This window comes from Carcharhinus amblyrhynchos, chromosome 10 (assembly GCF_965287045.1).
Source record: "Carcharhinus amblyrhynchos chromosome 10, sCarAmb.v2.hapA, whole genome shotgun sequence".
NCBI lineage: Eukaryota > Metazoa > Chordata > Chondrichthyes > Carcharhiniformes > Carcharhinidae > Carcharhinus > Carcharhinus amblyrhynchos.
In genome coordinates, this window is record NC_137333.1 from 70,739,161 (window position 1) to 70,766,793 (window position 27,633).

The window sequence follows — 27,633 nt, forward strand, 5'->3', positions numbered from 1 at the left end:
ACCACAAGGTAAAGACCGGATTGCTAAATTGGTGTTGAGTGCTTTTCTTGTGCATATCAGGAATAAGCCTTCAATTTATTTTTAGTCAGTTTAAATAATGTCTATAGAGGAATGGCACAACACCTAAGCCCCATTGAATGCACATCCTGTGTTACACTGGTACCCCAGAATCCTTCTCGCATCCTGGACAACCACCTGTGCAGGAGACGACTTTAACTGGAGGAATCTGAACTAAAACAGCAGCTGGATTCACTGCAATGCACTGTGAAGTTGGGAGCTACAATGGGTAACACATTTCAGGAGATGGTCATTCTACAGTTTAAGAATGGCACAGAATGAATAGGTGACCACCAAGCAGACAAGCAAGAACAGGAAAGTAAGCAGAAGTTCCCTGAGTGGTCCTCACTTTCTAACTGGTATTCAGCCCTACACACTAGTGAGGGCAATGGTTTCACTGAAGGATACAGCCAGGGCAAAGTTTACAGAGTGAACGGCCAGGGGTTGAGATCTATACTGTTACCAATGACACACGTAAAAGGGGTGAGATCCTGCTGGCAAATTGTAGGGAACTTGGATGTGGTCTCTCCAATTACAGCCAAAACTGATAGAATTTATATTTTTCCTGGCAGTGATCTCCCCTGCACCTACAACATTCAAAATTATTGGTTAATTGACCTGTTTTCTTTTTCTTCTGATACTTGCCTTGCTCATTGAGTTTCTGCTCTGTCTCTTCGCTGCACTCAACTCTGCCCTCCCAACTTTCCAAAGCTTTATGCTATAATTGATTCACATCGCCTATATGCATGCACTGTTAACTCCAGAGTGCCTGTCTCTGCACTCACAATCATCTGAGCTATTTCCATCACTTTCTCTAAGGAAATCTTATTCTCGACTAGTAGCTTTTCTAATATATTTAAGTCATTTATGCCACAAATTAATCTGTCTCACAGCGTGTCCCTTAGCAAAGGTCCAATTCCTTAGTCTTGATGTGTATGTTGCAATCAATTCCCTTGGATCCCTTACAGCAGAGTTAAACTTAAAATGCTGCATGATGATAGACAGTCTAGGGTTATAATGATCCTTTACCAAAGTTACAAGGTTGTCAATGGGTTTGAGCTGGAATTTTACCAGCATGCCCACCCGAGGCTCGTAAGATCTCACTGAGGCCAATGGAGAATGCATTCGCCGAGGCTTGCCCTCCCCAATTCCAGGTAGGGGGTGCCAGTAAAATTCCAGCATTAGTATCTGGAGTTTCTGAGGATGTTAAATTTCTAATAAAATTATAAGTCAGAAGTTCTCATATCATAAACAGAATGACCTTTTGCTTATTGTCTCCTGTAATTTCATTAATGGCGAATAAACAGAGGAGTTTTTAAATATATATTGAGTTCAGTGTTCAGTCTCTGGGTCAAAAGGATCAATTTTTCTGAAAAGTGGCATTATATTTTCTTATTTACTGTTGCTGCAGTGATTTTCTTTATATAATAGGCAGACACTTTCGCTTGAGTGAATGTTGGACCCTTAGAGGATGAGAGGGGAGATTTAGTGATGGGAGATGAGGAAATGGCTGAGGCCTTAAGTAAGTTTTTTGCCTTGGTCTTCACGGAGGAGGACACGAGTAGTTTGCCAGATATTAAAGATAGAAGGATGGTAGGAGTTGAGGGCCTGAATGCGACTACTGTCACTAGACAGGTAGTGCTTGATAGACTAACGGGACTGATGGTGGACAAGTCCCCAGGACCGGATGGAATGCATCTCAAGGTTCTGAAGGAAATGGCAGAGGTGATAGTGGATGCCTTAGTGATTATTTACCAAAATTCACTGGATTCCGGGGAAGTGCCGGAAGATTGGAAAATGGCTAATGTTACACCGCTGTATGAAAAAGGTAGCAGACAAAAGGCAGGGAATTATAGGCTGGTTAGTTTAACGTCTGTGGTTGGAAAAATGCTTGAATCCGTCATCAAAGAAGAAATAGCGAGGCACCTAGAAAGGAATGGTTTGATACAGCAGACGCAACATGGATTTGTTAAGGGGAAGTCGTGTTTGACGAATTTATTGGATTTCTGTGAGGATGTGACTAGTGCGGTAGACAGAGGGGAACCGGTGGATGTGGTGTTTCTAGATTTTCAAAAGGCGTTTGATAAGGTGCCTCACAAAAGGTATGTTCTTATGTTCTTATGAACTAATTCACTGCTGACTAATTCTGGTCATGGACTGAAATTTGAGCTGGAGATAGGGCTTTACTGCAGAAAGCCAGTAAATTTCTTAGTGCTGATCTCAAGGCCAAAGCATGCCAATATATTATCACTAATCTCATGAATCCTAATTTCATGCAATAATCTCTTGTGTGGCACTTTTTTAAAATGCCTTTTGAATAACCAAATATAGTACTACATCCATTAGTTCTTCTTTGCCTGTGCCACCAATTGCGCAGTTACCTCTTCAATTTATCAAGCATAATTTGCTTTTAGCTAATTCATGTGGCTATGCACATAGTATGATACTCTTATGTGCCTCAGTAATAGATATAACAATTTTTCTACAACTGATATTACGCTAAATGGCCAATAGTTCCCCTTTTCTCTCTTCTTTCTTTCTTAAATAGTAGTCATAGAGGTTTATAGCGTGGAAAAAGGCCCCTTGGCCCAACTTGTCCATGCTGCCCTTATTTTTAAAACCCCTAAACTAATCCCAATTGCCCGCATTTGGCCCATATCCCTCTATACGCATCGTGCCCATGTAACTATCTAAACGCTTTTTAAAAGATAAAATTGTACCTGCCTCTACTATTATCTCTGGCAGCTTGTTCCAGACACTCACCACCCTCTGAGTGGAAAAAATTGCCCCTCTGGGCACTTTTGTATCTCTCCCCTCTCACCTTAAACCTATGCCCTCTAGTTTTAATCTCCCCTACCTTTGGGAAAAGATATTGACTCTCTATCATGTCTATGCCCCTCATTATTTTACAGACCTCTATAAGGTCACCCCTCAGCCTCCTACGCTCCAGAGAAAAAAAGTCCCAGTCTATTCAGCCTTTCCTTATAACTCAATTCATCAAGTCCCGGTAGCACCCTGGTAAATCTTTCCTGCACTCTTTCTAGTTTAATAATATCCTTTCTATAATATGGTGACCAGAATTGCACACAGTATTCCAAATGTGGCCTTACCAATGTCTTGTATAACTTTAACAAGACGTCCCAACTCCTGTATTCAATGTTCTGACCAATGAAACCAAGCAGGCCGAATGCCTTCTTCACCTTTCTGTCCACCTGTGACTCCACTTTCAAGGAGCGATGAATATGTACCCCTAGATCTCTTTGTTCTGTAACTCTCCCCAACGCCCTACCATTAAGGGGTAAGAAGCAGTCAGAGCAGCAATCCCCCATGGCTGTTCCTCTGCAAAACAAGTACTCTGTTTTGGATGCTGTTGGGGAGGACGACTCAACAGGGGTAATCCATGGGGTACAGGTCTCGGGCACAGAGTCTGTCCTTGATGCTCAGATGGGAAGGGGGAAGAAGAGTACCGGATTAGTGACTGGGGACTCCATAGTTAAGGGGACAGATAGGAGATTCTGTGGGAACGAGTGAGACTCGCGGTTGGTATGTTGCTTCCCAGGTGCCAGGGTCTGTGATATCTCCAATCGTGTGTTCGTGATCCTTAAGGGGGAGGGGAACCAGCCCCAAGTCGTGGTTCACATAGGCACCCATGACATAGGTAGGAAAAGGGATGGGCATGTAAGACAGAAATTCAGGGAGTTAGGGTGGAATCTTAGGGCTAAAATGAACAGAGTTGTTATCTCTGGTTTGTTACCCGTACCATGGGATAGCGAGGAGAAGAATAGAGAGACCGTTTGAACTCGTGGCTAAAGGGATGGTGCAGGAGGGAGGGTTTCAGATACCTGGACAATTGGGGCTCATTCTGGGATAGGTCGGATCTCTACAAAAGGGATGGTCTACACCTGAACTAGAGGGGTACCAATGTCCTGGGGGGAAAATTTGCCAATGCTCTTCGGGAGGGTTTAAACTGATTCAGAAGGGGGATGGGAGCCTGAATTGTAGCTCCAATGTATAGGAGGTTGAGTGTAGGGAGGTCATGGATAAGGTTTCAAGGTCGCAGCAGTGTATTGGCAGGCGGGAGGGTGGTTTACAGTGTGTATACTTTAATGCTAGGAGATACAGAATAAGGTGGGTGAACTTGCAGCCTGGGTTGGTACTTGGGATTTCAATGTTGTGGTCATTTCGGAGACATGGATAGCGCAGGGACAGGAATGGTTGTTGCAGGTTCCGGGGTTTAGATGTTTCAGTCAGAGCAGGGAGGGTGCTAAAAGAGGGGGAGGCGTGGCATTGTTAGTCAAGGACAGTATTACGGTGGCGGAAAGGACGTTTGATGAGGACTTGTCTACTGAGGTAGTGTGGGCTGAGATTAGAAACAGGAAAGGAGAGGTCACCCTGCTGGGAGTTTTTTTTATAGGCCTCCAAAAAGTTCCAGAGATGTAGAGGAAAAGATTGCAAAGACAATCCTGGACAGTAGCGAAAGTAACAGGGTAGTTGTTATGGGGGACTTTAACTTTACAAATATTGATTGGAAGAGCTATAGTTTGAGTACATTAGAGGGTTCAGTTTTTGTCCAATGTGTGCAGGAAGGTTTCCTGACACAGTATGTAGATAGGCCAACAAGAGGTAGGTGAGCACTTTGGTGATAGTGACCACAATTCGGTTACACTTACCTTGGTGATGGAAAGGGATAGGTATATACTGAAGGGCAGAAGTTATAGCTGGGGAAAGGGAATTATGAGGCAATTAGGCGAGATTTAGGATACATAGGTTGGAGAAGGAAACTGCAGGGGATGGGAACAATTGAAATGTGGAGCTTGTTCAAAGAGCAGCTACTGCGAGTCCTTGATAAATATGTACCTGTCAGGTAGGGAGGAAGTGGTCGAGCGGGGGAACTGTGGTTTACAAAGGAAGTTGAATCTCTGGTGAAAAGGAAGAAGGAGACTTATGTAAAGATGGGACGTGAAGGCTCAATTAGAGCACTACAGAGTTACAAATTAGCCAGGAAGGAACTAAAGAGAGAGTTAAGAAGAGCTAGAAGAGGACATGAGAAGACTTTGGCAGGTAGGATCAAGGAGAACCCTAAAGCTTTCTATAGGTATGTCAGGAATAAAAGAATGATTCAGGCAAGATTAGGGCCAGTCAGGGACAGTAGTGGGAAGTTGTGCGTGGAGCCTGAAGACATAGGAGAGGCACCAAATTAATATTTTTCGTCAGTATTCATGCAGGAAAAAGTCAATGTAGTCGAGGAGAATACTGGGATACACGCTTTTAGACTAAATGGGATTGAGGTACATAAGGAGGAAGTGTTAGCAATTTTTGAAAGTATGAAAATAGATAAGTCCCCTGGGCTGGATGGGATTTATCCTAGGATTCTCTGGGAGGCTAGGGAGGAAATTGCAGCGCCTTTGGCTTTGATCTTTATGTCATCATTGGCTACAGGTATAGTGCCGGAAGACTGGAGGATAGCAAATGTTGTCCCCTTGTTCAAGAAGGGGAGTAGAGACCATCCTGGAAATTATAGAGCCTTACTTCTGTTGTGGGTAAAGTTTTGGAAAGGATTATAAGAGATAGGATTTATAATCATCTAGAGAGAAATAAATTGATTAGGGATAGTCAACACGGTTTTGTGAAGGGTAGGTCATGCCTCACAAACCTCATTGAGTTCTTTGAGAAGGTGACCAAAGAGGTGGATAAGGGTAAAGCAGTTGATGTGGTGTATATGGATTTCAGCAAAGCGTTTGATAAGGTTTCCTATGCATTTCCTACTGCAGAAAATACGGATGCATGGGATTGAGAGTGATTTAGCAGTTTGGATCAGGAATTGGCTAGCTGATAGAAGACAGAGGGTGGTGGTTGATGGGAAATATTCAACCTGGAGTTTAGTTAATAGTGGTGTACCGCAGGGATCTGTTTTGGGGCCACTGCTGTTTGTCATTTTTATAAATGACCTAGATGAGGGTATAGAAGGATGGGTTAGTAAATTTACAGATGACACTAAAGTCAGAGGAGTTGTAGACAGTGAGGATGGATGTTATAGTTTGCAGAGGGACATAGAACATAGAACATTACAGCGCAGAACAGGCCGAAGGCCAAATAGTAATGAGATAAGGAGAACTTTCTCTCAGAGGATAGCGAATCTGTGGAATTCTCCACCACAGAAGGCTGTGGAAGCCAAAATACTAAATATGTTTAAGAAGGAAATAGATAGGTTTTTAAACTCTAAAGGTCTCAAGGTGTCAGGTGCTGGTGTATGGTGCGATAGAGGAACAGCCACGATCATGTTGAATGGCAGAACAGGCTCGAAAGGCCAAATAGCCCACTCCTGCTCCCAGTTTGTATGTTTCTATGTGTGACTTAAATAGGAACTTGCATGTGGTGGTGTTTCAATGCACCTACTGCCCTTGTTCTTCTAGATGGTAGAGATCATGGGTCAAAGCAGCCTTGGTGAGTTGCTGCATTTTGTGGATGGAACACACAGCTTTTCTGTTTGTCAGAAAAGGAAGTGAATGTTGAAGGTATTGGATGGGGTGCCAATCAAGTCAGTTGCTTTGTTCTGGATGGTGTTCAAGCTTCTTGAGTGCTGTTGGAACTGCACCCATCTAGACAAGTGGAGAGCATTCACTCACATTCCTAATTTGTACCTTGTAGATGATGGACAAGGTTTGAGAAGTCAGGAGGTGAGTTACATTCTGCAGAGTTCCCAGCCTCTGACCTGTTGTTGTAGCCACTGTGTTTATGTGGCTTTCCTGTGCAATTGTCCCTAAATTATTCTCCCCTAAATCTGGTTTCCAGTGGGGGTACCATAAGCATAGACATGGGTCAAGGGTAGAGGAAGAAAAGCACATTGTTAAGATGGCAGCGTGGGCTCGTTGGGCCGAAGGGCCTGTTTCCCGTGCTGTGTTGTTCTTTGTTCTTTGTAATCTAAACCAATCCCTTTTCATCCATAAACCTATCCACGGATCTCTTAAACGCCCCCAAACTAGGCGCATTTACAACTGCAAAAGTAAGGTAAGCTGCAGAGCTGGGCTGAGAGGTGGCAAATGGAGTTTAATGTGGAAAAGTGAGGTGATTCACTTTGGAAGGAGTAACAGGTTTACAAAGTATTGGGCTAATGGACTCTTGGTAGTGTGGATGAGCGGAATCTCAGTGTACATGTGCATAGATCCCTGAAAGTTGGCACGCAGCTTGATAGGGTTGTTAAGAAGGCATATGGTGTGTTAGCTTTTATTGGTGGAGGGACTGAATTTCGGAGCCGTGAGATCATGTTGCAGCTGTACAAAACTCTGGTGCAGCCGCACTTGGAGTATTGCGTATAGTTCTGGTCGCCGCATTATAAGAAAGATGTGGAAGCATTGGAAAGGGTGCAGAGGAGATTTACCAGGATGTTGCCTGGTATGGTGGGAATGTCTTATGGGGAAAGGTTGAGGGACTTGAGGTTGTTTTCATTAGAGAGAAGGTTAAGAGGTGACTTAATTGAGGCATACAAGATGATCAGAGGATTAGACAGGGTGGACAGTGAGATGTCCTCGGATGGTGATGGCTAACACGAGGGAACATAGCTTTAAATTGAGGGGTGATAAATATAAGAACGTAAGAACATAAGAAATAGGAGCAGGAGTAGGCCATCTAGCCCTTCGAGCCTGCCCCGCCATTCAATAAGATCATGGCTGATCTGTCGTGGCTCAGTTCCACTTTCCCACCCTCTCCCCATAACCCTTAATCCCCTCTCTTATCAAAAACCCATCAACCCGCGTCTTAAAAATATTTAGCGAGGCAGCCTCCACCACTTCAACGGGCAGAGAATTCCAGAGATTCACCACCCTTTGAGTGAAGAAGTTCCTCCTCAACTCCGTTCTAAACCGCCCCCCTTTTATCTTGAGGCTGTGCCCCCTAGTCCTATTGTCTTTTTTGAGCGGGAAGAGTCTTTCCACCTCTATCCTATCCATCCCATTTATCATCTTATACGTCTCAATGAGATCTCCTCTCATTCTTCTAAACTCTAACGAGTACAAGCCCAGTTTATTCAGCCTCTCCTCATAGCTCAACCCCTCAACTCCGGTATCAGCCTTGTAAACCTCCTCTGCACTCCCTCCAAGGCCAAAATATCTTTGCAGATATAGAAACAAAAGCCTGAGGTCACGTACCAGTTGACTCAAGAACAATTCCTGCTAGAGGTAGGTTCTTTACTCAGAGGGTAGTAAGGGTGTGGAATGCCCTGCCTGCAGTAGTAGTGAACTCGTCAACTTTAAGGGCTTTCAAATAGTCATTGGATAGGCATACGGATAATATTGGAATAGTTTAGGTTAGAGGGTCATTAGATTGGTTCCACTGGTCGGCGCGACATCAAGGGCCGAAGGGCCTGTACTGCGCTGTAATGTTCTATGAACTGAGTAAGTCCTGCCCTGGTTCAATCTACCAAAATGCATCACCTCGCATTTGTCTAAATTAAACTCCATCTGCCATTTGTCAGCACACTGGCCTGATTGATCAAGATCCCGCTGCAATTGGAGATAAGCTGGACAGTAGAATTATGTTTATAGGGGCGGGATCTTGAATCCACACTCACTGCCCATGAGATTGATTTTTATTTTTGATTTGATTTATTATTGTCATATGTATTAGCCTACAGTAAAAAGTACTGTTTCTTGCACGCTATACAGACAAAGCATACTGTTCGTAGAGAAGGAAATGACAGAGTGCAGAATGTAGTGTTACAGTCATAGCTAGGGTATAGAGAAAGATCAACTTAATGCAAGGTAGGTCCATTCAAAAGTCTGACGGCAGCAGGAATTGTTCTTGAGTCAACTGGTACGTGACCTCAGGCTTTTGTTTCTTTTTCTTGATGGAAGAAGGTGGAAGAGAGAATGTCCAGGGTTTCTGAGTTCCTTAATTATATTGGCTGCTTTGCCAAGGCAGCAGAAAGTTTAGACAGAGTCAATGGATGGGAGGGTGGTTTGCATGATAGCTTGGGCTACATTCACGACCTTCTGTAGTTTCTTCCGGTCTTGAACAGAGCAGGAGCCATACCAAGGTGTGATACAATCAAAAAGAATGCCTTCTATAGAACATAGAACATAGAACACTACAGCGCAGAACAGGCCCTTCGGCCCATGATGTTGCGCCAACCAGTTAAAAAACAATGACCTCTAACCTAAACCAAACCCTTTCCACCCATAAACCTATCCACGGATCTCTTAAACGCCCCCAAACTAGGCGCATCCACAACTGCAGCAGGCAGGGCATTCCAATCCCTCACCACCCTCTGGGTAAAGAACCTACCCCTGACATCCGTCCTATAACTACCACCCCTTAATTTAAAGCTATGCCCCCTCGTGCTAGCTTTCTCCATCCGAGGAAAAAGGCTATCACTGTCCACCCTATCCAAACCTCTGATCATCTTATATGTTTCAATAAGGTCCCCTCGCAGCCGCCTTCTTTCTAATGAAAACAACCTCAAATCCCTCAGTCTCTCCTCATAGGACCTCCCCTCCATACCAGGCAACATCCTGGTAAACCTCCTCTGCACCCTCTCCAAAGCCTCCACATCCTTCCTATAATGTGGGGACCAGAACTGCACACAATACTCCAAGTGCGGACACACCAGAGTTTTGTACAGTTGCAACATGACGCTGCGGCTCTTAAATTCAATCCCCCTACCAATAAACACCAAGACACCGTATGCCTTCCTAACAACCATATCTACTTGATTCCCAACTTTCAGGGATCTATGTACACATACACCTAGATCCCTCTGTTTCTCCACACTATTCAGAGTCCTACCGTTAGCCCTATACTCTACACATCCATTATTCCTGCCAAAGTGAATTACCTCACACTTTTCCACATTAAACTCCATCCTCCACCTCTCGACCCAGCTCTGCAACTTGACCAAGTCTCCCTGTAGACTAAGACACCCTTCCTCACTATCTACCACACCTCCAACTTTGGTGTCATCAGCAAATTTTCTAATCCACCCAGCTATACCCTCATCCAGATCATTTATAAAAATTACAAACAGCAGTGGCCCCAAAACAGATCCCTGAGGCACACCACTCGTAACTGAACTCCATGTCGAATACTTACCATCAACCACTACCCTCTGTCTCCTATCCGCCAGCCAATTCCTAATCCAATTTCCTAAATCACCCTCAATCCCATACATCTGCAATTTCTGCAGAAGGTTTCCATGGTGAACCTCATCAAACGCCTTACTAAAGTCCAAATACACCACGTCAACTGCCTTACCCCTATCCACCTCTTTGGTCACTTTCTCAAAAAACTCACTAAGGTTAGTAAGGCACGACCTACCCTCCACAAAACCATGCTGACTATCTCTAATCATTTCATTACTCTCCAAATAACTATAAATCCTATCCCTAATAATTTTTTCTAAAACCTTACCCACAACAGAAGTAAGACTCACCGGTCTATAATTCCCGGGGAAGTCTCTGTTCCCCTTCTTAAACAATGGGACAACATTCGCTAACCTCCAATCTTCTGGCACTATACCGGTGACCAACGATGACCTGAAGATCAGAGCCAGAGGCTCTGCAATCTCCTCCCTTGCCTCCCAGAGAATCCTAGGGTAAATCCCGTCCGGCCCAGGGGACTTATCTATTTTCAAACCCTCAAGAATAACTAGCACATCCTCCTTGTCAACTGCAATACTGTCCAGTTTACAACCCTGTAACCCAGTGTTCTCCACAGCTACATTTATGTCCCCCTGCGTGAACACCGAAGAGAAATATTGGTTCAATGCCTCTCCAATCTCTTCCGGTTCCACACATAAATTCCCACTGCTGTCTCTAACTGGCCCTAATCTTGCCCTAACCAACCTTTTGTTCTTAACATACCTATAGAACGCCTTAGGATTCTCCATAATCCGATCAGCCAAAGTCTTCTCATGTCCTCTTTTAGCCCTTCTTAACTCTCTCTTTAACTCCCTCCTAGCCAATCTAAAGCTCTCTAGTGCACTATCTGAGCCCTCAAGTCTCATCCGGACATAAGCCTCCTTTTTCTTTTTAACCAGCGAATCAACTTTCCTAGTGCACCACGGTTCCCTAGCTCGACAGGGCCTGACAGGGACATACATATCAAGGACTCACAGTAGCTGCTCCTTGAAAAAACTCCACATTTTGGACGTTCCGAGACCCTGTAGTCTCCTAGTCCAACCTATGCTTCCTAATTCTCTCCTAACAGCCTCACAATTACCCTTCCCCCAGCTAAAACTACTGACCCGAGGTTCCTGCCTATCCCTTTCCACCACTAAGGTGAACGTAACCGAATTGTGGTCACCATCACCAAAATGCACCCCAACTTCCAAGTCTAGCACCTGGTCTGGCTCATTTCCCAGCACCAAATCCAATATAGCCTCACCTCTAGTTGGCCCATCAACATACTGAGTCAAGAAACCCTCCTGCACGCTTAGTACAAAAACTGACCCCTCTAAGGAGTTAGAGCTATGGCTATTCCAATCAATATTAGTAAAGTTAAAGTCCCCCATAACAATTACCCTATTACTTTCACTCCTATCCAGGATCGTCTCCGCAATCCTTTCCTCAACCTCTCTAGAACTTTTAGGAACTTTCTATGGTGCATCTGTAAAAATTGGTGTGAGTCACAGCTGACATGCCAAATTTCCTTAGTCTTCTGAGAAAGTAGAGGCATTGGCGGGCTTTCTTAACTATCGTGTTGGCATGGGGGAAATATACGCAACGACGAATAGCTTTGAGCCTTGAATTGCCAGCCAGGGCTCAAGATGGGGCAAAATCCAGAAATCATGGATCTCGCCAGCAAGATTACAACTTTTAATTTTTGCAGTCCCTTGCCGGTGACATAATCAGGTTCACATTAACAGGCCTCATTACCATATATTCACACCATGCTGACATGACATGACGCAGCACAGGTTACAACAGTTCACCCAGACATGAACCTGTTGTGGGGATCTCCCCTGGGAGCTGAAAGTGAATATAGCTCCCTGGGGAGAGGGACATGGCCAGACATGGAGCTGGGGATGCCGGCAATGGCTGTTGGGGTTGGGGGGGTGTTGCCAGCTGGACAAGGAGGGACTGAAAGGGTCCAACATTTAGGGGATGGGTACCAACATTGACTATTGTGTTAGCAGTGGGGATGTTTGGAGGGATGACAGGTTTGACGGCACTGACACTGGGGTGGGAGGTAAGGATCCAATATTAGTAGGGAAGGGAAGACAGCTGCTGACACTGACTGTTGGAGGGAGGGGAGCTGTCCGATGTTTGATGGGAAGTGTTGTGTCGGCGGGGGGGGAGGTGGGGGATGCTGGCACTGACTGTTATGGGAGGGCTGGGGGGTGGTGTCCGATGTTTGGGGGATACTGATACTGTTAGGGGGGAGGGGGGCAGGCAACCATGTGCTGATTCCAATCAGGGGGTTGAATACCGACTTCAATCAGAGAGGTTCGGAAGGGCAGCCCCTAGACCTCAGTGGTAGGCTGTGGGGGAAGATCATTCATGTCCTAATCGGGACACCCTTTAAACATAGCACCCCGATATCTGTGCAGCCAGACTTTGCTGCCATGTTTAGGCTCCTCTCCCTCCCCTGCATGTTGGTGTGAAACTCGCTCAGCTGTCTTTTTTTAAACAGAGTATGGCAAGAATGTAGAGAAAACTGACCTGTTTCTCTGGAAATAAACACGCCATTTTTCTTGCCAGAAAAAACACGCTGCCAAATTCTGGTGAGATCACCTCCTGGTCTGGGAAATTTTAGCTCTGAGGACAGATTGTATAAGCTGGTGTTGTCTTTTGTAGAGCAGAAAATGTTAAAATTAATTTAATTGAGGTTATAGAATCTTAAGGGCCCTAGAATGGAAATAGGATCGACCTCTTTCCCTTAGCAGAGAGATCAATAAGCAGGGGATGTATATTTGCAGAAATACACAAGGTTAAGAGAGAATTGAAGAGAACATATTTTAATCCAGAGGGTGGTCAGGTCTGAAACCCACCAGGCAGGATTTTGCGGCTCACTCAAGTGAGACTGGGAGTTTAGGCCCAAAATCAATGGACATTTCCATTGTCTGCTCTTCAGCTACTCCAATTCTGTGGTGGGTTAGTGGGGAGGCGGGTGGGGGGTGGAATTCCAGCAACAGTGTGAAAGAGTGATAGGTAACCCATTTAAAAAGTATTAGGATCTTGCACTTGAGGTGCTAAAAATTACACTGATAACTAACTTATGATTGTCAGTCCAGCTCACAGTGTGGCACATTTACATGTACTGGGAGATATCAATACACAGGGTCTTTTGTGGACGGAAAGAAAAAATACACACTTTGTACCTGTTTCGGTTGAACAAAATAAGGGATGGCCATTTGCTGGTTCAACCCTCAGGGCAATGCCTTGACCAAAGTCAAGCTGCTTGGTTTCAAACAAAGCTTGGCAGTTAACTGTCAGTCACTGTTAACTGGTGCATTCTCTATGGCAATGCCCTTATTAATCAGAGTCCACTTGCCCACCAATCAGCATTGCTTTTCATACAGTATGAAGTTGTTGTCTCCCTTCACACTGATATTCTTGCAATTGTCCCGATAAGAGCAGGATGAAGAGCTTCAATAAAACATATTTTTTCAGCAATATTAATTTATTCTAGCTTTTTGAGGAGTAAAGGGGAGCCTGTAGATTTGCTGTATTTGGATTTCCAAAAGGCAGTTGATAAGGTGCCATATCAACATGGATAAGGATTAGTTAGCTAACAGGAAACAAAGATTAGAATTAATAGGTCTTTTCAAGTTGGTAAACTGCAACTATTGGAGTGCCACAGGGAACTGTGCTAGGATCTTAAATATTTACAATCAGCGTCAATGATATGGATGATATAAATTCCACAGGGGACTTGAAGGAGTAGATACCGGGAGGATGTTTCCACTCGTAGGTGAGACCAGAACCACGGGATTCAGTTCAAGAATAAGAGGAGTCCCTTTTAAGGCAGAGATAAAAAGAATTGTTTTCTCTTAGAAGATCATTTTATGTGGAATTCACTTTCCTAGAGCGCAGTGGAGACTGGGGCCATGATTCTTCCATTCCGCTGCACTAAAAAATTAGAAACAGTGTGAGATGCCAGTGTTGGACTGGGGTAAACACAGTAAGAAGTCTCACAATACAAGGTTAAAGTCCAACAGATTTATCTGGTAATAAACACCACTAGCTTTTGGGGTTTGCCCCTTCATCAGGTGAATTGTGATCAGAACTCCCACTTACCCGACAAAGGCGCAAATCCTGAAAGCTGGTGGCATTTACTACCAAATAAATCTGTTGGACTTTAATCTGGTGTTGTGAGATTTCTTACTAAAAAATTAGTGCAGCACGCCAAGAGATTCTCACTTGTATACGTGCCCCTCCAGCATCTCCCACCCGCTGGATTTTCAGCAACATCAGTCCCACACTGGAAATTGGCAGGGAGGCACCAAGGTCATTTAAATGGACATTTTAATATCATTTTAATGTGATTAGTGGGCCCAGGTCTAAGTCTCTAGGCCGCTAGCATCTCCCCTCTCTCACACTTGGAGAGCTGGCGGCCCAACCCCGCTGGAATGAAGGAGGGGCAACTGGGGCCCCCAAAGCATCAGGAGGCACGGAGCTGCCCCCTGGGCATTGGAGGAGGACATAAAAAGCCAGGCTGATGCTGCATCTCCTGTCCTTGAATGAAAAGGTGCTGTGAAAGGAGAGGGTGTTGGGGGTGACTGCGAGTGGATGCACATTGATGTTCCTTGCATCCAAAATTACTGTAACCATTCCTAATACCTACTGCCAGAAGAATAATTACTGATGGTGAAAAATGCCAATAGTGGTACCAATTAATGAGCCACCAGTAGAATGGCTTTCTGGATTTCCCACCTATATTTGTCCCAGTTTCACCCAAATCTCATGGACAAGAAATAAAAATAAAATTTAATTATAAAGCAGTGTTATCTTTATGTATTTGAATTTACCTGGTTTACCTGGTGATGTTTGCTTAATCACTCTTACAATCTGTTCAGTCCTAGGGTCCAGATAGCCCATCTTACTTATGAAGTCCAGAGCAGCTTCTATGCTTTTGCTTCCAGTCTGCTTGAGAGCTCGGATTGCCATTTCCTAAAAGCAAAAACAATTTAAGGCGTAGAACTAAAATTATAGCTTTCAGATTATGACGATAAACAGTAATTTTGTTTAGGAAACAGTTACATAACAAAGTGATTAGGTAACATGTTCAGTTTACACAGAATATTTTAGGTAAAGTCTCCAGCAGGATAGGATAGGATAGTGAAAGGTGTATTTTGTCTCCTCTTCCTGCTAAAGATATTGCAATCGTTATTTTTAACAGTTCTATTAAGTTTTATAATCACATTGTAACGTGATTCTGAGTTGCCATCTATGGAATTCATAACTCCTGAACTTTTGTAAATCTTTGGTTAGGCCCCAATTAGAGTATTTCCTCTAGTTCTGGTCACCACACTTTAGGAAAGATGTGAAGGTTCAAGAGAGGGTGCAAGGGAGATTTAACAGAATGGTTTACGTTGGAAAGAATCGGATCGCTGTCAATGGAACAAAGGAGATTGATGGGAGACATCATGATCTACCTATTCCATATGCTTCTGGCATACACAAGATACACCTTGGTTTTTTTCCCAACTTTCTTCCCTGTTTTTCACTATCTCTTCTAAAGATCACAGAATTATAGAATACAGCACAGAAAATATGCAGCCTATCAACATGTAGGCAGTTAGCTCTCATTATATCTTTCCAATTTAATTCCAATTTCCTGCTCTTTTCCTGCAATGCTGAATTTTGGTGGTATATGTTTCCAAAAAATAGAAATCAGTGTTATATATGCCATGAAAATCCACAGATCTTCCAGTATGCTCCCTCTATACTGTTATGAACTCAGTGGAGGCCATCATTATTTAATAAGAAATTCAAACTCCCAGCAATTAACTGAAAGAATTAGGCCAAAAGATTTCACATTTAAACAGAAACATTTACTGAAATTAACACTATATTTCATAAACACCAAAAATCTCAACAGGATCTTTCCCATTTTACTATTATTTCCACCCATTATTTCCCCTACATTTTACAGGAGTTTGAAGATCCCTTCATTTCTCCTGTGACCAAACCAAGATGGTTTCCTTGTTTTCTTCTGTGCTGTATTCTACAATTCTGTGATCTTTAGAAGAGATGGTGAAATACAAGGTGAATCTTGTTTGTGCCAGAAGCATACATAATGGGCAGCTTTCAGGATTTTTTGACTCTCCTCAGTGTTCCTGCTATTTTCTGAGCTATGAGATTCCTTAGGGTCCTTCCAAGAGCATTCAGCTAGGCAACCCTCCAACTCTTCTGAAGCAGCTCACAACTGTGGACAACCTAGCACAAGCTTGAGCTTCCCTGCTTTCTTGTTCAGTGACTCCAAAATCAGAAAACACCCCTTGTTTCTAACAGCCTTTGTTTCTAGTCAACAACTCCTGGCAGATTTCTCTCTGTCTCAAAGCTGCTTCTAGTCTCCAACTGCAAATGCAACTGTGCCTGTGAGAAATCCCAGAGATAAATCGAAAACAAAAAAATGTATTGGTGTTCGTAATCGTAAATCTACCTTGACCGTAGATTTTTGTTTTTTCCTGATCCTATAAATGCAAGTATATTTTAAGAACAATTTTTCATGGTCTGGAACAAACTACTAAAGCAATTACTGATTGAAACAGTTCAGTTCTAAGCAGTACAATAGCACAAGTTGAAATGTAAGAAATTGTTTCATAAACTTATTGGATGCTTCACTTTTGAACTCCTTTTAGTTTCTGGTTAAAACATAGCACTGGCAAAGGCCTAGAAGTAAACAGTTTTTGTCCGGCAGCTTGGCTGGGTAATGAGGAATGATGTGCAGAGTCATAAATTCATAAATAGCAGAATTATTAATTACATATATATTAAAAAGTGACAAGCTTAATTTTAAATAATTTCATTTTTGTCCTCCAGCCTCCCTCCTCAACTGAAGATGCTAATTCATGCCGGGGTAAAGTTCTAAATTGGGCCGGATTCTCTGGCCGTTCACGTAAACAGGATTCCCTGGTCCTTCTGAATGCCAAATTCTCCATCCTCGCTTGCAGCAGCAGTAGGGCTTGAATGAAGAATTCTGGCTCAGATCTCCAATACCACACTTAAGTACCTATTCTTCATTTGCAATAACAGAATGAGTGAAACAAGACACCACTGGCAAATCCAGTGCAACTCCCCTACTCAAATTCTATGAATAGCCATTTCACTGCACACTGAACAAAAACAAGGAGCAGGAAAATTGGTGGATTATCAATTTTATCAATTATCTCTTTATCAATTTTCTTTTTCAGGAGTTGCAGCAGTTCGTTATAAGTTACAATCTATTAAAATCGTTAAACTGCATAAACTTTTGCCTGAGAATCGGTAAACAACCCAACCTCATCTCCTATACAACAGAGACAGGTTACACCTGAACTGCAAGGGGACCAATATACTTGCAGGGAGGTTTGCTAGTGTTATTGGGGAGGGTTTAAACTAGATTTGCAGGGGGATGGGAACCAGAGTGCCAGAGCAGATAGTGGAGCGGGGGTGAAAATAAATGATGTTAATAGTTCATGCAAAATCACAAATAGCAGGGTTGTGTGTGGTGGTAATAATCTTCTGAGGCGTGTCTATTTCAATGCCAGGAGTATTGTGGGGAAGGCAGACAAGTTGAGGGTGTGGATTGAACACAGTAAAAAGTCTGACAACACCAGGTTTAAGTCCAACCGATTTATTTGATAGTAAATTCACTAGCCTCGAGGTTACCCTCTTCGTCAGGTGAATGGAGAGTTCTGGCCTCAGACAGAGCATATAAAGCACAGACAGTTTACAGATTACTGATTAGAATGCGAATCTTTACACCTAACCTGCTGTTCAAGTCCTAAAGTGGCCGACAATGTGAGTGGAAGGAGCACTGATCACAGGTTGAAGAGATGTGTATTGTCTCCAGACAGTACAGTAAGTGAGGTTTTGCAAACCCAGGCAAGTCACGGGGGTTACAGATAGTGCGACATGAACCCAAGATCCCTGTTGAGACCATCATCACACGTGAGAATACCATCCACCGGGTACACGGCACATACTCTTGCAACTCGGCCAACGTTGTCTACCTGATACGTTGCAAGAAACAATGTCCCGAAGCATGGTACATTGGGGAGACCATGCAGACACTACGACAACGGATGAATGAACATCGCTCGACAATCACCAGGCAACACTGTTCCCTTCCTGTTGGCGAATACTTCAGTGGTCATGGGCATTCAGCCTCTGACCTTCGGGTAAGCATTCTCCAAGGTGGCCTTCATGACACACGACAGCGCAGAGTCGCTGAGCAGAGACTGATAGCCAAGTTCCGCACACATGAGGACGGTCTCAACAGGGATCTTGGGTTCATGTCGCACTATCTGTAACCCCCGTGACTTGCCTGGGTTTGCAAAACCTCACTTACTGTATTGTCTGGAGACAATACACATCTCTTTAACCTGTGATCAGTGCTCCTTCCACTCACATTGTCGGCCACTTTAGGACTTGAACAGCAGGTTAGGTGTAAAGAATCGCATTCTAATCAGTAATCTGTAAACTGTCTGTGCTTTATATGCTCTGTCTGAGGCCAGAACTCTCCATTCACCTGACGAAGAGGGTAACCTCAAAAGCTAGTGAATTTACTATCAAATAAATCGGTTGGACTTAAACCTGGTGTTGTCAGACTTTTTACTGTGTGTACCCCAGTCCAACGCCGGCATATCCACATCATGGTGTGGATTGACACATGGAATTATGACATAGCCATTAGTGATACTTAGCTACAGGACTGGCAGCTCAATGTTCCAGGGTTCCGATGTTTCAGACGTGATAGAGGCAGAGGGATGAAGGGTGAGGGGGGTGGCATTGCTAGTCAGGGAAAATGTTGCAGCAGTGCTCAGGCAGGACAGATTAGAGGGCTTGTCTACCGATACCATATAGGTGCAGCTGAGAACAGGAAAGGTATGACCACGTTAACGGGGTTGTATTATAGACCGCCATGAGAATTGGAGGAGCAAAATCTTTTCAGAAGGCGTTTGACAAGGTACCTCACAAGAGGTTATTGCAGAAGGTCAGGGGGCATGGAGTTGGGGGTAGGGTGTTAGCATGGATAGAGGACTGGTTGTCAAATAGGAGGCAGAGAGTGGGGGTCAATGGGTACTATTCGGATTGGCGGATGGTGACTAGTGGAGTGCCCCAGGGGTCGATGCTGGGGCCTCAGCTATTTACCATTTATATAGATGATCTGGAGGAGGGAACCGAGTGTAGGGTGTCGAAATTTGCTGATGACACCAAAATTGGTGGAAAGGCAAATTGTGCGGAGGGTGGGGAGAGTCTACAGAAGGATCTAGATAGGCTGGGCGAATGGGCCAGGAAATGGCAAATGGAATTTAATGTTGGCAAGTGCGAGGTGGTCCACTTTGGTAGGAATAATGGTAGGAAGGATTATTACTTACGTGGAGAAAAACTGCAGCAGGCGACGGTGCAGAGGGACCTCGGGGTCCTTGTGCATGAGTCGCAAAAACCCAGCCTGCAGGTGCAGCAGGTGGTCAGGAAGGTGAATGGGATGCTGGCCTTCATCGCGAGGGGGATTGAATATAAAAGTAGGGAGGTCTTGCTGCGGCTGTATAGGGCATTGGTGAGGCCGCAGCTGGAGTACTGTGTGCAGTTTTGGGCGCCGTACTTACGCAAGGATATTTTGGCCTTGGAGGGAGTGCAGATGAGGTTTACTAGGCTGATGCCGGAGTTGAGGGGGTTGAGCTATGAGGAGAGGCTGAATAAATTAGGCTTGTACTTGTTAGAGTTTAGAAAAATGAGGGGAGATCTCATTGAGACATATAAGATGACGAATGGGATGGATAGGATAGAGGTGGAGACTCTTCCCGCTCAGAAAGGATAGTAGGACTAGGGGGCACAGCCTCAAGATAAAGGGGGGGCAGTTTAGAACGGAGTTGACGAGGAACTTCTTCACTCAAAGGGTGGTGAATCTCTGGAATTCTCTGCCCGTTGAAGTGGTGGAGGCTACCTCGCCAAATATTTTTAAGACGCGGGTTGATGGGTTTTTGATAAGAGAGTGGATTAAGGGTTATGGGGAGAGGGCGGGAATGTGGAACTGAGCCGCGACAGATCAGCCATGATCTTGTTGAATGGCTGGGCAGGCTCGAAGGGCTAGTTGGCCTACTCCTGCTCCTATTTCTTATGTTCTTATGTTCTTATGTAAATCTGCAGAGCGATAGCAGACAACTGCAGGAAACATAAAGTTGTGATAGTAGGGGATTTTAATTTTCCACATATAGACTGGGACTCCCATACTGTTAAAAGTCTAGATGGATTGGAATTTGTAAAATGTGTTCAGGAAAATTTTCTAAATCAATATATAGAGGTACCAACTAGAGAGGATGCAATGTTAGATCTTCTATTAGGAAATAAGTTAGGGCAAGTGACGGAAGTGTGCGTAGGGGAACACTTTGGTTCTAGTGATCATAACGCTATTAGTCTCAACTTGAACGTGGATAAAGATAGATCTGGTCCTCAGGTTGAGGTTCTAAACTGGAAAAAGGCCAAATTTGAAGAAATGAGAAAGGATCTAAGAAGTGTGGATTGGGACAGGCTGTTCTCTGGCAAGGATGTGATTGGTAAGTGGGAGGCCTTCAAAGGAAAAATTTTGATAGTGCAGAATTTGTATGTTCCCATCAGGATTAAAGGCAAAGTGAATAAGAATAAGGAACCTTGGTTCTCGAGAGATATTGCAACTCTGATAAAGAAGAAGAGAGAGAGATGTATGACACATATAGGCAACAGGAAACAAATGAGGGGAGCTTTGATAGAAGTGGATAAAATTATGATGGGTATAGATAGAGTGAATGCAAGCAGGCTTTTTCCACTGAGGCTAGGGGAGAAAAAGACTAGAGGACATAGGTTAAGGGTGAAGGGGGAAAAGTTTAAAGGGAATATTGGGGGGGCTTCTTCACACGGAGAGGTGGGAGTGTAGAATGAGCTGCCAGATGAAGTGGTGAAAGCGGGCTCGCTTTTAACATTTAAGAAAAGCTTGGACAGGTACATGGATGAGAGTGGTGTGGAGGGATACGGTCCAGATGCAGGTCAGTGGGACTAGGCAGAAAAATGGTTTGGCATAGCCAAGAGGGGCCAAAAGGCCTGTTTCTGTGCTGTAATGTTCTATGGTTCTATCTTATAGAATTCCTACAGTGCAGAAGGAGGCCATTCAGTCTGTACCAACTCACCAAAAGAGCATCTTACCCAGGCACATCCCCCACACCCTATTCCGGTAACCCCACGTATTTACTATGGCTAATCTACCTAACCTACACATCTTTGGACACTAAGGGGCAATTTAGTAGGGTGACTCCAACTAACCTGCACATCTCTAGACTGTGGGAGGAAACTGGAGCACCTGGAGGAAACCTATGCAGACATGGGGAGAACGTGCAAACTCCATGCAGACAGTCACCCAAGGCCAAAATCAAACCAGGGTTCCCGGCATTGTGAGGCAGCAGGGCCACTGTGTCATCTCAGTCACACATTCCACTTTCAGTCAATACAAGGCAATTCAGGAGAAATATTGTGTCTGTGGAGAATGAAAGCTGGAAAGAAGCCAAACTTTCTGTCCTTCTGTGTTTATTTTGCACTCCATTTTCCCTCTATGTATTCAACTGTAGCCAGTGACCTCTAATGATTAGATTTATACAACAACATACTCCTGGCAAGGCATGCATTAAATTACCACTTATTTGCACCCAAGCAAAAACAAATTCTACTCTGTTCAATCATTGATAATCTTTTTTCAAGTGCCGCTGTGTAAATTAAAACAAATGCATTAAGGGTCTACGAGCTGCTATATTGAATTACTGAATATACAATCTAATTACAAATATACAGTCTAATTACAAAAATATTTTTCAACCAAAGTATTAATTTAATAGGCAACTGAAATAAAATCTGCTAACTTTAATTAATTTATGACATTCCTTAGTGAATCTTGTATTTGTAAACATCTTATGCTGTGGAACGAAGCAGCTCCTGTGATATAAGGATGACATGTTCCCATTTTACGTCACCCCATGACCTCAATGAGAGAAAGTGAAAATGCCAAATTAAGGATATTTTCTGTGCTATTTTGAAATTGACCAAATTTATATAACAGAGGAACTTTCGTCACCACACAAAGGAAACCTCACATTAGCAATCTTGGCTGGATTGAACTAAGCCACCAGAAGTGATAGGTTATTGTCTAACATACTCAGCACTCAGTTTCCCCATAGTGCGTTTTTTAAAATTCATTCATGGGATGTGAGCATCACTAGCTGTGCCAGCATTTATTGCCCATCTTTAACTTCCCTTGAACCGCATGGCTTACTAGGCCCATTACAAAGGGCAATTAAGAGTCAAACATACTGCTGTGGAGCTGGAGTCACGTGTGGGCCAGATCAGGTAAGGAAGGATGGCAGAGTTTCATATATTAAAGGGCTTCCCAATCTCCAACAAAAAAAAGAGAGGGTCTGATTTTACCAAAAATTCACTCCCGTTTTCGGGCATCGGGCCTGCAATGCAATCTGCACCCGAAACCGAGCAGATCACACCTTTACTGACACCCGATTTGGGCGTGGACCGGATCCGTGCCCAAAAAATGCATTAGCATGCATTTAAATCGACTTAATGAACTGCACGCCCAACTCTACTGCCAAATCCCACCTTACTGTCTTCGGATCCGTTCCGGATCCACACTGTTACCAAACTGCAGAATAAAAATTCGGAGGATTCCTATTCTGCAGGGGAACCTCCGAAGCCCATCCTCCTCGAACACCCTTCGCGGACCTCCCAATTTTTCAGTAATCTTTAATTTATGTTTTTGTGGATTTTACAGCTCCATAAACAATCTCAGTGTTGTAGTTCTGTTTCTACTTCATAAAATACTTAAATGGTTAGTTAACCAGGCATTCCAGTTTTCTAACAAATCTTTTTATGTCACCTAAAGGCAAGAACAGCAAAGAGTAGGATGGATTATCCTAGGGTCAAGCTTTCTCTGCATTCAGAGGGCATTTATGAGAATTATTCATAGTTTGCATACAGCTGACCAACATGACATTTCACAGAGCTAGCCATTTCACTGAAAAGAGCTGCAAGACTTGAGGTCCCCAGCCTCCTCTGCAGGCATCAAGTAAAACTCACAAGTCTCATAACCAAAACCTTTCAATTGGCCATTGCACCCCGCAATGCCCAAACTATTATGCTGGATGTGAGTATAACAAACGCAGTTTATGCAGTTAACCCTCTCATTTATGCTGCATTAATCTTTGTTCTCACAGCATAGTGGCTTCATGAATTTAGTGACTATCCGAAAGCATATGTTTGGTATAGGATAGCGGTTCAGAAATATACTGTAGAGCTGTTCTATATCTAACAAGGCCACAAAAGATCCCTAATAGTTTTCTCTGTTACGAATTGCAGAAGCAAGCACCTCATTGTAACATTCTTTATTTGCAGGTCATCATTCATGGCTGCAGGGTATACGCTTTGTGACGCACAAAACTTCGGCTGCTTCATATTCCTTTTCCTGAAAAAAATCAGGGAGGGCTGAATTCGTGAGCAGTAATGTAACATGGCAATTGTCAGCAAATCTGACATTGTCATGCAGAATTCCTTGCCTTTGATCACATAGTACATTCAGCACTTGCAAGTATTTTCTATTCAAAAGGTTTAGCAAATTTACAACGCGAGTCATAATGCAGGTGCGTGCCATCTATTGCATGTTGCACTTCATGGAACCCAGCAATTTGATGAAACTATGGGCAGAATATTATGGGAGGAACTGCTCCCCATCAAAAGCAAAGTCTGTTCCACACCAGTCTGTCCTGCAGCCATAAAGTGCTGTTTTTCTAGCTAAATGGGCAGGCTGGGCTCTTCAGCCCCTCACTGAGGAAAAAATCCCATCAAGAGCATGTTAGTGGGTGCTGCCAGGTCTACAACAGGGAAGCAGATGATGGTCCATGGAAACCCAGAAACAGGTGTGGCCTTACTAATGTCCTGTACAACTTTTCAACCAGATGTCCTAATTCTTGTATTCAATATTTTGGTTTTGTGTTGCAGTTTTGTTGTGCTGTCAAACTGACTGAATCTCCCAGAACTTTCTTAATATTATGTCAACAATTGGATGAATGCACGCCTGGATTTAGCCCTGGATTCTCTGTGACTGTTTGAAATAAACTGGCGACGTAAAAGTTCAGTGTCATAATACTACCACATGCAGAACTCAGCAGGCGCAGAAGGTAGTTCAGGTCTTTGAATTATATTTCTTGAACACAAAGCTCCTGAGTAAGAATTTTGTAAGGTCTGAATGACCTGCAAATTCTTTGGAAAGGGTTAATATCTTACGGACCACTTTTCAAATGCTATCTCATCCTAGCTCCATTCTTGACTTTCTTCCTTCAACCGCATCAAAAGCTAAAAGGAAATGTGGTGTTGATGCAAAGTGTGTAGATTGTCTCACAAACTTTCGTGAAGGGATATAAACATGAGGATGAGAATTTTAAATTTGAAGTGCTGAGGGACCAGGACTCCATGTAAATCAACAAATATATAGGTGATGGATGAACAGGCTAGGTGTAAGTTAGGATATAGGCAACATTGAAAACTTACATTTGTGAATATATGTTACCTCTCAACATTTTTATTGTACTTATACATTGATTGTCAACTGCATTCCCAATTCAGTAAACTTGATTATCTTTCTACATGAAAGCTTTTATATGTATATAAATGAGAAGCACATGCTCAGTATAATGTACATCCATATGTGTAATAACTCGGGAAGCCTGACTGGAAAGGAACAGTGTTCATTGTTAAACACAAAGTTATGCCACTACTCTGTGGCGTATATGCATAAGTCCCAAATGGGACAATAATTTTGCAGATGCTCCCTGGCATCTGCCTTTCAAAGGGCTCTGGTGGCAAATTCCACCTGGACAGGTCATTGCCTGTTACCAAGACAACTTGTAATCAACAAGCCCCATTGAGAGACCAATTAGCGATTCGCCGTGGAACTCATAGGGGTTATCACAGTACTCTTCTTAAAAAAGTTTTAGTTCTTCTATCCCAACTAATTAAGGTAGATGTTATGAGAAATTTCCATTCACAGGACAGAATCCTCCTGTCTGGGGACAAAATCCCATGGAGGGGGCAGAAACATGGAGTGTTTCCTTCTGTGGAGGCCAGCAGGAAAGCACATCACATCTTCTGGCCCCAGCCTCATTAATTATACATCAGCGTTTTATGCTGTGTTGCATTGCAGGGCAGGGCTGATGGCACGTAGCCCACCGTCTTATTCACGCACCACACTGAAAAGGTGCCCAACATCATTTACCCACTACTGAAGAAAGGAGATGGATTCCCTGAAAAAGAAAATGGATCTCTGGGAACATTCTGTGTCTGGAAGATGCAGCTCCTGAGCAAGAAGGTGGATCTCCAAAAACATTTTGAGACGGAAGATGGGCTCCGTCAATGACACTGAATCTCAAACGTCCACCTGTTGATGCTCTCTCATCCACTGATGTGGTGTTCTAGAGTTCAGGGTTGCCAGCAGCGTCCATCCCGAAATCTGGAGGCAGCTCCAGGCATTGTTCTTGTGAATCCCAACATCTACATGTCATGTTGTTCCTCATGTCTAGTGCCATGGAAAATTGGGCATGAATGGTCAAGCCTTCATCTGCATCCCATTAGTGAGGTGCAAATGAGTTGCACACCAGCCTCCAGTGAGTTTTCCATCCACCATGGTAGGCACCAGCAGAAGATCCTGCATATATTCACTCTGGCATAAAACCAACTTTTGGATCTCCTGCTGAGTTATTCCCCACTATCTGATACTGAACCCGCCAGCAAATGGGTAAATTCTACCCACAGCCTTCAACCCCTGAAACAGGTTACCAAATTATGCAGTGAATGTGGATTCTTCACAGTCCTTTCAATGGGGAACTGAATGAGTTATTGAAAGAGGAAGGGATTTCTGGTCGTTGATCAAAGATTACAGCTTAGCTGGGTTCAAAGGAGTTATTGCTTATTATGGTCCCCTATAGTTTTGTGAAGGATTCAGAGAGAAATTTCACAAAGTTTTTGCTGAATTTGTTCTTTCCTTTCTCCAGGAGATGGCATGATTTGGGTCACTGCCATTTGCTGATGACAGGGTAGGATAAACAATGCAAAAGGAATCAGACAGGGTACAAGATGGGCTGTCAATTCACTATCACCCATTTTGTGCTACTGCCAAAGAACAACTTCACCCCTATAGAATCCAAAATACACAGACAGCAATTCAGAGCCTAGCTATTGTGTTTGGGTTATAATAAGCAACAGTAAAAAGTCTGACAACACCAGGTTTTTACTGTGTTTACGCCAGTCCAACGCCGGCATACCCACATTATAATAAGCAACACAGATTAGCCACATCCCTTCCCACTCAAGGAAATTCCATTGACGTTTTGCTCCTTTGTCCCTTCAGTCCTTTCTGCCTTCTCCCACAATCTGAAGCCAGCATTTCTATCCTTCACTGCTGTCCTGCTGCTTTTGTTGCTGAGTTTCCAACTTGGGTGGAAGTCTTTGTAGCTGCGGCTACCTAATTGGTCTATAAATTTTTGATGGCCTGTCACTACCCTGGGACAGAAATCTTTGTGAGTATTGTACCAGCCTGGGCGCATGCACAAGTAACTCAGTGATATCAGACACTATCATGAAACAATCTCAATGACTGCCTCGCTGCCTACGCCCCATAACATATTCAAAACTTCTGACAGATTGATACATTTTTAAAATCAAACACCAAAAATAGTATACCCCCTCCCTTCCTCTCCACTTTCTCCCTTCCTTCTTATCCCACTACTATCCTTTCTCCTAACTACCTCTCCTCTCCAGGTTCCACTCTAGCTGAGCTTACTGCCCTCTGGTTGTAGCAATGCAACCCTTTCCCCAGACCTCAGCAGCACTGCAGCATTTGCAAGGGGTTCTTGGATTTTTCCTCCACCCCACTGGGCCTCTACTCTCCTTTGGTTTCATACTAAATTACATCTTTCCACTTTCCTCCTTTCCATCCTATTACCCTTTTCTAATTTCCCATTCACCACAACGAGCTCCATTTCCTTCGCCTCTAGTTTCTTAATCCTGCCCTTAGCCCTAGTCTAATTATCCCTATATTCCCACTTGACCTGAAGAGTGCACTTAGTCTGAGCTCTCCGTGTTTTTGACAGGTTTTTTAAAATTTATATCAGATGAAGTAAAATGTCATTTCTAGGGCATATATTGAATATGTTAAATCTCCAAAGAGTTTGACATTTGTTTATCTTTCAATGCATTTACAGTGTAACTAAATGTTAACTTCAAAGTTAAGCTTGATGGTTGACATAAGACAGGCTATTCTATTGTTGACAATACAGTATAGTGCACTCATAAGATGAAGTGTAATATTCAGAATGTAATTTTTAATACAGGAGTAATAAACAGTGTTCTTTAA

At 43.5% G+C, this 27,633-nt stretch overlaps 1 protein-coding gene across 7 annotated transcripts in view; it reads right to left on the reverse strand.

Annotated features, from left to right (window-relative positions):
* Positions 1-27,633, reverse strand: part of lats2 (large tumor suppressor kinase 2) — an 88,714-nt gene that overhangs the window by 39,620 nt on the left and 21,461 nt on the right. For 6 of the 7 annotated variants that reach the window (XM_080197322.1, XM_080197325.1, XM_080197327.1 and 3 more), the window contains one exon: positions 15,020-15,161. In XM_080197322.1, the coding sequence (XP_080053448.1) occupies positions 15,020-15,161 (142 nt within the window). The remainder of the gene's footprint in view (positions 1-15,019; positions 15,162-27,633) is intronic. The other variant, XM_080197328.1, reaches the window with a different exon arrangement.